General features: G+C 41.3%; 1 protein-coding gene across 2 annotated transcripts in view; it reads left to right on the plus strand.

Moving 5' to 3' along the window:
* LOC127579300 (cytosolic arginine sensor for mTORC1 subunit 2-like) overlaps positions 1 to 4935 on the plus strand; it is a 50110-nt gene extending 45175 nt beyond the window's left edge. For both annotated transcript variants that reach the window (XM_052032000.1, XM_052031999.1), the window contains exons 8-9: positions 2202 to 2296; positions 3937 to 4935. In XM_052032000.1, coding sequence (XP_051887960.1) covers positions 2202 to 2296; positions 3937 to 4002 — 161 coding nt within the window. In that variant the 3' untranslated portion in view covers positions 4003 to 4935. The remainder of the gene's footprint in view (positions 1 to 2201; positions 2297 to 3936) is intronic.
* Positions 4936 to 11776: the final 6841 nt, after the last annotated feature.

An 11776-nucleotide genomic window follows, 5' to 3' on the forward strand; every position in this document is an offset into this window, starting at 1 on the left:
TGGTTTCTAGAGCAAACTCGTTGACCGATTTCAGTTTGATGTCATTCCCTGCTGCAGTGCTCATTTGGTGGAAATTAGCTCCCTGTTTTAAAGTCCTCCTGTCACTGGACGCTCTCGGATTTTAATTGCATTACTTGCTGTGTAGTTGTGTGTTATTTAAATGAGAGGCCAGGGCCTCCCTGGGAACTGGGAATGTGACAAGTTCACTTTAATTTACTGACTTGTTTTTCTTTAACCACCAAGAACTCCACCCACACCCAACCGACCACTGAAGGTTGGGACTCGTGCCTAACCCTCTCCCATGCAATAATTGCCTGACTCACCCAAACTTGCCTCCACCTGCCCCTTGCCCCTTCCCAGACTACAGGGCCCTCTGCTCGCTGATCATCCAAAACCCTGGGACATCAGCCACTAGGGCCTGAGGATTTGCACCCTGTCCAGTGGCCCCCTGCTACTGACTCTTTTTACCGATTCTTTCTTTAATTTATCGTCCTGCCCGAGATTAGTTCAGGAAGGGTCAGAGGGCAGACATGTTTGGGGAAAAATAGAGTGAGGTTCATGCCAGGGCAAAGGGTGGTTTTGGCAGAGGAAATGGAAGCTGTGTTCCATATGATGTGGTCCATCAGATCTGGCGATGAACAGTTAAACCTTGAATTTTTTCCTGCGCTGACCTCCGAACGGTACAATCCCGCACATTGCAGGCAGTTTGGGCAACATCCTGAAATCCCAGTTCCACTTCCATTTAATGAATGCCCTGTGTTTGTTGGCGTGCAGATTCCAGACTCTCTGCACGCTTTGTGGCATGACTTTTGTGGAAGGGAGTCGTCGGGGCTTTCAGGAGATGTCTCTGTCACCCCAGGTCCGAGTGAGCAAACCAGAATAGTCCCAGCCATGGCGTGTCTGTGGATTTGCTCATTCATGAGCTTTTTTTGGGGGGGGGGGGGGGGGGAGGGTGGTTAATTAACTTCAAAAGGCTAAAAAGAAATAAAAATAATAAGTAACAAATGTTTGTAAGATGTAGTCTTGCCCCTCCCTAATGTGGTATCATTTATTTGCTTGCAACAAGTATGCTGGGTGGTGCTGCAAAGTAGTGTCACTGCCTCCCAGCTCCAGCAACCCAGGGTCAGTCCTGACCATGGTTGCTCTCTGTATGGAGTTTGCACATTCTCTCTGTGACTGGAGAACTCTGTGCTTCAGTTTCCTCCCGTTTCTCAAAGATGTGCTGGTTGGGTAATTAGCTGCTGTAACTTGCTCCTCGTGTAGGTGGGTGGCAGGAGAACCGAAGAGCAGTTGACAGGCATCAGGGAGAATAGGTTGTAGGGACGGAAATGGGAGGATGGGATTGCTGCAGGAGCTAGAAGAGACTCTGGGCCAAATGGCCGCCTCCTATGTTATAAGGAAAGGTGAAATCATATTCCCATTATATGGCATATGAGAGTTTTTGTGTAATTTGTCTCAAAGATCAGGATGAAGATGTGATTTTTAAGTATGTGATGTTTTGCAATTGTCCATTACGTATCTCTTGCACCTTGAACTTGCAAAGAACCAGATCATTGTTAATCTGGAAAAAAAATACAACTTTACCATCCTAGTAGGTCTGATCACCTACGTCTGTGGTCTCTTCCAAATAAGCCTGATATTAGAGGGTTGGGAGGCTATTTCTGTGTCTACTTTTGTACAGGACTGGGTACAAATCTGTGTTCTGATTATAAGTCACTGACTTGAAAAATGTACCCTATTGCTATCTCCGCAGATGCTGCCTGATCTGCTGAGGGTTTGTAGCATTTTCTATTTTTACTTAAGCTTTCCAGCATCTATACCACGTGGCAGAAATTTGTCCTCCAAATTATACTAGAATTTTGTTTTTGTACAAACCTTGTCTGTGCAATTAAAATCTACAGCTGTTAATGAAGTTGAGATTGCTACAAATCAGGAAAAAAAAGATCTTTCTGCCTATTTGGTTGTTTGTTAAACTGGACCATTGAGTGAAGCTGCCTCCATTATCTCCCTCGACCAATGTTGCAGTTGAATACCAGGCATTTCCTTGGTTTATAGGGGAGGGGCATCGCAGTGATACGAACAATGCAGTGAATATCATTTTGTAAATTTTTTATTGTGTTTGTTGCAATGAGGTGTGGAACAGCAATGCTAATTATTTGACTTGTTTATCAGTCTTAATGGTTTGTAATTTCTCTCTTCAGATGAATGTGGGATTGTTGCACAGATCTCTGAGCCTTTAGCAAATGCTGACATTTCTGCTTACTACATCAGCACCTTCAACTTTGACCATGCCCTGGTAAGTGTCTTGTTTCTCTTTATGTACTTATGTTGAGTGTTATGTCTGATCCCACTTAAAGAGAGTGGGCATTTATTTAAGATGGAACAATGATGAGGGAAAGGTGGTAGATTGTTTTATCAAATACAGCAAGTTGAATATGGTGACCTTATTAAGTTTGAATGTAGATTACAGGATTTATTTTTCTCTGTGATGGGGTTCGGACCTGCTCCTGTTGAAGGAGTTGTTCAGCTGAGAGGGATCTCCCTTTCAGAAAATGAAAACTCAATACGGAATATAATCTCAACTCCTTGGTTCTGGGTTGTGATGGGAAGATTTGACTTTGACCTTGGGCATTAGAACCTATTCACATAAACTATTGGAAAACAAGATCTTTATGTAACGGAAATTAAATCCTGAAACCTTCAGTGAATCTTAATTCCTGAAGTGTAAGGCCCAGAATGGGACACTACATACAATTTTATATGCAGAACATGCTTCTTTTGGACTCTCTATTTATAAAGCTAAGGATCTCTGTATCTAACCAAGTTTTTCCAGCATTCTCAGACTTGTGGACAAACAGCCTCGAGTTTCTGTTCCAATCAAACTGCTTGGTTTCCATTGCCTCTCCTTGTCCATCCTATCAAAGTGAAGTGCTTCATACTTCACTACTAAATTTCACCTGCAATGTTTCTGACCATTTTGCCCATGTCTTCCTGGTCATCTACTAACCTTTTCACTGTTTACCACATCTCTGAGTAAAGTTTGAAACTGTGTCTTGTGCACCCCTGGGGGGAGGAAGATCTTCCTTGCATGATTTTTGAACTTGACCCTGGCCTCTTCAAGTGTTCTAAATAGGAACACGCAACCTCATCGTTTAATGCAAAACAGCACCCAAGTCCATGCATCTCTGAGATGAATACAATCATGTTAAATTCCATCTCTGTATCTTGATGCTTCAGAGACTTTACGGACAAAGTGGATGAGAGGACAAAAAGTAGCTACTGGGAGAAATTATCAGAAACTAAGAAGTGTATTTGAAGGGAGGAAAGAGAGATGGCAAGGTAAAGGTTTGGCTAAAGATTTCCAGATGTGAGGGCAGATTCCCATTAAAGATTGGATAATGCAGGAGGTAGTACAGAGGCCGGAGTGAAGGAGAAAACCATTTTTTGATTGAAACTATTTAACTGAAGATGACAGTGGTTCACTGGTTGGACCCTGGCGATTCAGCGCTTGAATGGTTGAAGAGGTTATCTGGGAAATTGCATCTTAACCAAGCCTGCTTATAGCGACAGCCCTATTCCTGGCTAGAGTAAACATTGTGCAACTCTCTAACCAATGAGGTCTGGTGATTGCTCTGCTATAAATGACACAGATTGGCCCATGCACAAAATTTGTGTGCATTCTCTACATTTTATTTTGTTCTGAAAAAATTACCATTCTTTAATTAGAAGTTACTGCAGTTTTCTGTTCCCTCTTTGCACTGTTTTCTGAGTAAACTGACTTTCCTTGATTTGCAATGAACTATCAGCAAATATAACTGACAGCATTACTAAGCTCTTTGGCTGACAGTGTTTTCAATACATCTTTATAAATGTGATTAAAGTATGAGTAGTTTTTTAAGCCAGGTTAGTCAACATTATTGATTTATTCTCCTGCAGGTGCCTGAAGAAGACATTGATAATGTGATCACAATGCTGCAGAGACGTCAGAACAGTGACAGATAGCAGGCGTCCTCCGATTCGGTGTTTGCAGTGGCTTCATCATCAAGTTGATGAATGAAGTTTGAAGACCAGGAATTGTTCTCTCCAAGAAGTCTAAACAGATACTTACGCCAACAATTTTCTGCAGTATTTAGTAGCTAAGCAATTTGTTTAGAATAGGATTAGCTAATTTTCTTCAGGAAAATCTGTTTACTACTTCAATGATTGAACTGTGTGAAGTTCTGGCAATTTTTAATTATTGTTTGCACTTACACCTTGAATGTGCAGATGGTCTTATTTTAGAAGGCCTGCAGAGTTGCCCCAAATATCACTTAAGGGCAAACTGAGTCTATTGAAATAGGTAAAAGGCTGTGCAATGTAAGTAAGGTACAGGCTTAAAATATTTGTTACATGCCTCTGACCCAGTGGTTTCTGCAGAAAAGTGGAGTTGGGTGTGATGAGGCTCCTAGGTTTACTCTGGTATGCTATTGGATTAATTTTTGTTTATTTTTCTTTTAGCCCTAAGTTTGTCTTTAACAGACCATATTGTTAATTTTCCGCACATTTTATTTAATTACACATGGTCGTGAATTGTTTTCATACGCTTGCAGTTATGGCACTCCAAGATGTGCATTCTGTGTAGATCTTTCACCACTACAATGAACTTCTGTTTTCTCAGGATGAAAGAGGAGTGTGGAGTACAGAGACTGTCATTTCCAAATAGTCTCTTTTTTTTTAGACTTCATTGGTTTTACTTGGAGTGTGGACTGGTGTTTTAGCCACACAGGGTGCTGAAGCCTGATGGAATGTTGTTAGGTTTTCTGTAGGTTCAGGAACTGATGGAGTGTGTGGCCCCGTAATTGGGATCTAAAGTGCTGGACAGACCTCTGGCTGGAAAATGTAAACTGATATTTGGGATTAAGTCTTATTAAAATAAGAATCCATTTACTAAAGAAAGATTGAGTATGTGTGTGTATTTCTTTTGGAAAAGTTTTTTTGGAAAATGTCAAAATGCGTCACCCAAGGAAGCGGACACTTCCTGCATGTGCTAAGTACTTGCAGTATTAAATAAAACCGAAATTAATGGAGAGATTGGCAGGTCAGGCAGCATCCATTAATATTCTTGCTTGAACAGTTTTCCATTGGATGAGCAGATGTCACCTGAGCAGGAGAACATTTATTTCATATTTCCAGCCTGTGCGGTATCTCGCTCTTGGTTTACCTTGCTTTAGCTGCTCCTTTGTCTAGTCCTTCCATCTACTGCTACTTCTCAAACTTTTATTCATTTGGCTATCTGCTCTTGGAACCCTAAGTAACTTCATGTAGAGTTGTCTCTGCTCTCTGCCTATTTGTGAAGAGAAAGCGTAGATTATTTCATTTTCCAACTGATAAAGGTGGAAGGAGGAATAGAGCAGATTAAAAACCTATGTTTCCTCTCAACTTTTTCCTTTAAAGGGGAAAAGCCAGCTCCATCCACCTATCCTGTTAATTTCATTCCTGGATAATATCCTTATAAATCTTTTCTACACCAGTTTTTCTTTACTACTTCAATATCTATTTAATTGTATAGGGATTGGAAATGTGAATCAACTGTGGTTTAACTAATATTCTGTGTAAATAGTAGCATTGTTCTCTTGCATTTGATTTTTATTTTTTGACTCGCCAATAATTTTAGCTGCTGGTTTTAAGTGGATTTCCTGTTCCCCTCTGATTTCCTGGTCAAACTCATTTGGGTATTACCAAGCATCAAAGCTGTCGTGGACCAACAGTCAGGCAGTATTTTAGAACACTGCTTTTTAGAAAATAATTTTGTCTAGGGATGGTAATCTGTTTTGGCTGTGTTCACTGAAAATTTTACATCTTAAAGGATGCATTTTTAATTCATCTAGCCTACATGCTTAACTATTTTAAATTAAAAATGGCTTTAAAAAGAAAAGGATACAAGACTGTTTACTGATTTACTAAATTCAAAAGTAAAAATATTGAAAGTTTTTAAAACTTTAATGCTGTTTAAGATCTCAGCATCCAAAAGGACAAGTTAGATTTTAAGAACTTCCTTGAGCAGGTACTATGACTGATCTAATAATGATCTAATAACTAACCAGCCAGTTTGGAGGCCAGGTCCAGTTTGAGTGCAAAGCTTTTTAGATTGGCGTGAAAGATTGCAGAAATTCCATTTGCTTTGAGCATAACTTATTTGAAGTTTCTTGATTTTTTGCACTGGGGAATTTTAGATGAATTGCGGTGGGGATGGGTGTGTGGGGTTGGGGGGCAAAAATCATCCTGGCAATGGAAACAGCCAGCCATGACATCTAATGCACTTGTAGTTTTGTGAATTTGCTGGGAGCTGGTCTTGTATTTTTGTACAGTAACCCCCTCAGGTGGTGGGAAATAGCAATGCCTTGAGCAATTTTTATTCGTTAAAGCTAGCAAATAAATGCAAATTGATGTATTAAAGCATTTATTTCCAATAGAGCTGAAACATTGCTGAATAGGTTGTGACCATTTTGGTTCACCCTTGATATCAGCAGCTTTCTAAAAATTGAACCTAAAAAGTTTTGAATGGCATGCCTTGCATTTGTCAATTTAACTCTCAAAGGAACTTTCTAAAGCATTTTTTTCACAACCTTGAAGACATGTCAGTTCTCACTGGCTGTGTGCCAGTGTTAATTGCTGTTCTGTGGCATCATACGTTTAACCTGCCAATTACTTTTTTTTACTTATTAAATTCTTCTATTGCATTGGGATGCTGCAGGATGAGTTTGTTTTGTCATTGATACAATGCAGAGCTGGAACAGCCTTTGACGTTTTCCCTAATGGTAAATTTTGCCACAGTGGAGTGAATGCTGAAAATGACTGGATAAGAGCAGTGGTTTATGATTATCATTACCGTATGAGGCATCTTTGAAAAGGATAAAAGTAACAGTTATCAGAAACTTGTGTATTCATGTGGATGTTGCAATTCCTAGAATTTGGACAATTCAGTAAAGGTATACCAAGAGAACAGTTGGATAGTGGCATTGGCTTATGATTATCATTGCTGCATGAGGGAAAGGATAAAATTAATGTTACCAGAAGCTTGTGTATTCCTGTGGATGCTGCAATTCCTAGAATTCAGACAATTCTGTAAAGGTATACAGAAAAGCTTTATCATGGGTGTATTCTGTAGAGGAAAAAGCTGTCTCATATTAGAGAATTTATTGGATATTGATACACTTGTTCCAACTGAAGAACATTATGTTTTATTGGCCATTTTATTTACTGCTGAAATTTAGTTCCGTATAAGATGCAGCTTATCTGTGCTGGGGATCCACATTAGATACCTGGTGCTCAGCTTGGAGTTTGGAGCTTCCATCTAAGTTGGTTTCTGTCTTGGCATTGCTTGTTCAAAATTGCAGATCCCAGTGCAAAGGGTGAGGAATTTTTAAAGGCAAATCAAATTTGCACCATCTCTTATGCTCATGTAATACAAGGTTGTATTGGGAGCAGAGTCTGCAGGAATTGGCCACTTCCCCAGATAAAGTAAATCACTGTTTCTCATGTTGGATAGTCTTGGTGAGATTTGGGATTGAGATGAGGAACTTTGCTCAAACAGTTGCGAATCCTTGGAATCCTCCTCCTTGGAGTGCTGTGGGTGCTTAGTTGTCGAACACTCCAAGCTGAAACGTGAATGGATGGACATGTGTGCGTGTATGTGTACACACACACACACCCCTCACTTTTTTAAAAAGTGAGTTGTGACTCAGTAAATATAAATCAAGATCAGATTCTTGCCACTTCTAAATAAATAAGTAACAATGAGGCAGTTTTGATTTTGGTCAACTATTACTCTGGTCTCTAAGATGCTAGTCACAGTGCAGTTGCCATTGGTGACAGAATATGTTATCACCATGAGACCCAACAGTCTAAAGCAGTGAAATTACTTGGACTTTAGAATAATCTGTCTTTCTGTAAAGTTTTCCTGATGTAATCAACTGGAAGAATCAGCCCATTACAGTCTCCTCCTTTGACTATGCACCGTAACCTCTTCTGCTGTCCTGTCGGGCATTCCCTTCTGCCCTTTCTTCTCTCTTTACCTCCCCCACATATCTGGAGCCTGTTCCATCTCTAACAACAACCAGTTACGATGAAAGGTCACCAACCTGAAACATTAATCGTTTCTCTCAACATTAAATTCTGTCTGATATGAACATTTCTGGTACTATCTGGTTTTGTATTATCAACATTGCTGCATCCTTGTGTATGTTGCAGTGACAAGTAACTGTAAGTGTTACCTTGAGGTTGCTCATAATATAGATCATTACACACTCAACTGAGTGGTCCATGTTATAACTAAAGTAGATAAATCTTGAGAGGGGTTAGTGCAATGGCACAATGGATTACGTGGCTTCCTACACTATATCTTAAATGATTCTATTACATTACAGATGTATCCATGAGCTGCACTAATTTACACTGAGGTGACTGGGAGTTAATGTGAAGAATTTAATCTATTTGAAAAACATCTTGTAAGTAATCTTGATGTTGGGTTATTATCTTTTTTTTGTCTTATTTAAAAGAAGCTGAGATGAATTGAAGGTTTTAAATGATGCACTCTTCAACTCTCAGACCAGTAGGCTGTCTTTACCAAGTTAAGTAAGTTTAAGACTCTGCTAGTAATAAAAGTAAGCTTTATTAAACAAATTTTTCAGCTTTCCTGATCACCTGCCTCCACTTGACAAATACACTATTTGTTGTGCGCAGAATCCAGGGAAGTCCAGAATTTCATGCTGCTCTCTGCTGAGTTAGAGGAACTTGGGAACTTGGCTGGCATAATTGCTGAGATGCAAACGGGTAGTATAGTGGTGCAGCTGGCAGAGCTGCTGCCTCACAATTCCAGGGTTGCGGGTTCAATCTTTACCTCTGCTGCTGTGCAGGTGGAGTTTGCCTGTTCTTTCTGTGACCACATAGGGTTTCCTCTAGGTGTCTGGTTTCCTCTCACATCCAAAAGGCGTGCGAGTTGATAGGTTAGTTGGCCATTGTAAATTGCCCCTAATGTACAGGTGAGTAGTAAAATCTGGAGAGAGTTAATGGGAATGTGGATGGAATTGGTGTAGGATTGGTGTACATAGGTGTTTGATGACCAGCATAGGCTGAAGGGTCTGTTTCTGTGCTCTGACTCTGGTCTCAGTAGCTGATGGGAAGAGTGGAGGACAATGAGGCAAACCTGCAAGTATACATTTGGTCACCGGTCATTATATTGGAAAATATATGCAAGGATGCTGCTGAGGACAAGCTTGCATGTGACAGTGATCCCTTTTCACTGTAAGTAAGTTTACCCACACTCTAAGGCTTTGCCAAAAAAATTGATCACTTAAGACAAAATACATTTTTGGAGCAAGTGATCTCTAGCAGGTGAAGCTTTATCAGAATCAGATTTATTGTCACTGACTTGGGGGTCGGTGTTGTGTCCACTAATTTTCATGTTATATGCTAATGATCTGGATGACGGAATTGATGGCTTTGTGGCCAAGTTTGTGGATGATACAAAGATAGGTGGAGTTGAGGAAACTAGGAGTCTGCAGGAGGACTTGGACAGGTTGGGAGAAGGGGCAAAGGAGTGGCAGATGGACTACAGCGTAGGGAAGTGTTCAGTCATGCACTTTGGCAGAAGGAATAAAGGCATAGACTATCCTCTATCTGGGGAGCAAATTCAGAAATCAGAGGTGCAAAGGGACTTGGGAGTCCTAGTGCAGGATTCCCTAAAGGTTAACTTGCAGGTTGAGTTGGTAGTAAGGAAGGCAAATGCAATGTTAGCATTCATTTTGAGAGGACTAGAACATAAAAGCAAGGATGTAATGCTGAGGTTTTATAAAGTGTTGGTCAGACCACAGTTGGAGAATTTTGAGTAGTCTTGGGCTCTATATCTAAGGAAGGGTGTGCTGGTGTTGGAGAGGGTCCAGAGGAGGTTTACAAGAATGATCCAGGGAATTAAAGGGTTAATGTATGAGGAACGTTTAATGGCTCTGGACCTGTACTAGCTGGAGATTAGAAGGATGAGTGGGGATCTCACTGAAACTTACCCAATATTGAAAGGCCTGGATAGAGTGGATGTGGAGAGGATGTTTCCAATAGTGGGAGAGTCCAGGACCAGAGAGCACAGCCTCAGAATAGAAGGATGTCCCTTTCAGAACTGAGATGAGGAGGAATTTCTTTAGCCAGTGGGTGGTGAATCTGTGGAATTCATTGCCACAGACGTCTGTGGAGGCCAAGTCATTGGGTATATTTAAAGCGGAGGTTGATAGGTTCTTGATTAGTAAGGGCGTCAAAGGTTACGGGGAGAAGGCAGGAGAATGGGGTTGAGAGGGTAAAATAAATCAGCCATGATCGAATGGTGGAGCAGACTCGAAGGGCCAAATGGCCTAATTCTGCTCCTATATTTTATGGTGTTATATGATGTGAAATCTGTTGTTTTGCAGCAGCAGTAGTGTGCAAAGTCATAAAATTACCATAAATTATAAAAAAATAGTGCAAGGAAAAAATGCAATAATGAGGTTGGTTTCAAGGACCATTCAGAAGTCTGATGGCGGAGGGAGTGGAGCTGTCTCTGAATCATTGAGTGTGGGTCTTCAGGCTCCTGTACCACCTCCCTAATGGTAGTAACGTGAAGAGGGCATGTCCTGGATGATGAGGGTCCTTAATGATGGATGCCACCTTCTTGATCACCGCCTCTTGAAGATGTCCTCGATGGTGGGGAGAATTGTGCTTGTGATGGAGCTGGCTGAGTCTATAACCCTCTGCTGTCTCTTGCGATCCTGTGCATTGGAGCTGCCATACTTGGCGTGAACCAGTAGTCAATGTAAAGCATGTAAAAGAGTGAAAGTAGTTTTGCCGTATGCAGCTTCAGTTAAAGGAACTGCGCAAGAATACACATAAAGATCGTAGGTGGAGAAAGAACATATAAATACCTGCTGCAGCTGCTCAATGTTAGTCCAATAAATACCAGCTCCACAGTCCTGGGTGGTTGAAGTGGGGGATTTGCATAACCATCAGTAGCTGTGGTTGTGGCAGGCATGGACAGATCCTTGGGGTGGGGGTGGGGGGGGGGTGCTCCCAGAGCAGGAAAAGGGACCAATGTGGCCAACTTGTTGGCTATAATTAGGTAAACAGGACCAGAGAGAACAGCCTCAGAATAGAAGGATGTCTCTTTCAGAACAGAGATGAAGAGGAAGTTCTTCAGAGAAGAAGAGGAAGTAGTGTGACCTATACCAATAACAAAGGAGAGGTATCGGGGGAGAGTCATTTGCTCAGCCCTATGAAAGCCACAGGCAGGTAGAATGGTGAGGAGGAATGTACTGAGGGTGCAATGTTTGCTGTGAGTATCTTTGTTCTAAGAGTTGAAGTGGCACTGTGGGGAGGATGGGAACCTGATTGGAGGCATTTGGGCGTGAGTCTCCACACAAGATGAGTGGAGATTTAAGAGGGCACAATGTCTTCAAGCTTTGGATGGGAAAGGGAGGTTGGAGATGGTTGTCTGCAAGTATGGAGGTACCAAGGTTTGTTTCATCCAAATGTTGGTGCCTTTGGCAATACTGTACGTCCCCCATACTTTAGCCTAGACTTTAGGAACAGGTCTCCAGGATGGGGCTTCACCAGGGATCCTCGAAATCCAAGGAATGAGTGCTCCCACTGGACTAGAGGTGACACCAACTTACTTTAATTTTCCCCCTCTCCTCCCCCCTAAAATACTTTGACCTCCTACAAACACAGGTCACTGTGCATAAAGCAGTTTTGTCATCTGTGCGTGTTGGTGACTTCA

This window comes from Pristis pectinata, chromosome 17 (assembly GCF_009764475.1).
Source record: "Pristis pectinata isolate sPriPec2 chromosome 17, sPriPec2.1.pri, whole genome shotgun sequence".
In the NCBI taxonomy this organism is placed as follows: domain Eukaryota; kingdom Metazoa; phylum Chordata; class Chondrichthyes; order Rhinopristiformes; family Pristidae; genus Pristis; species Pristis pectinata.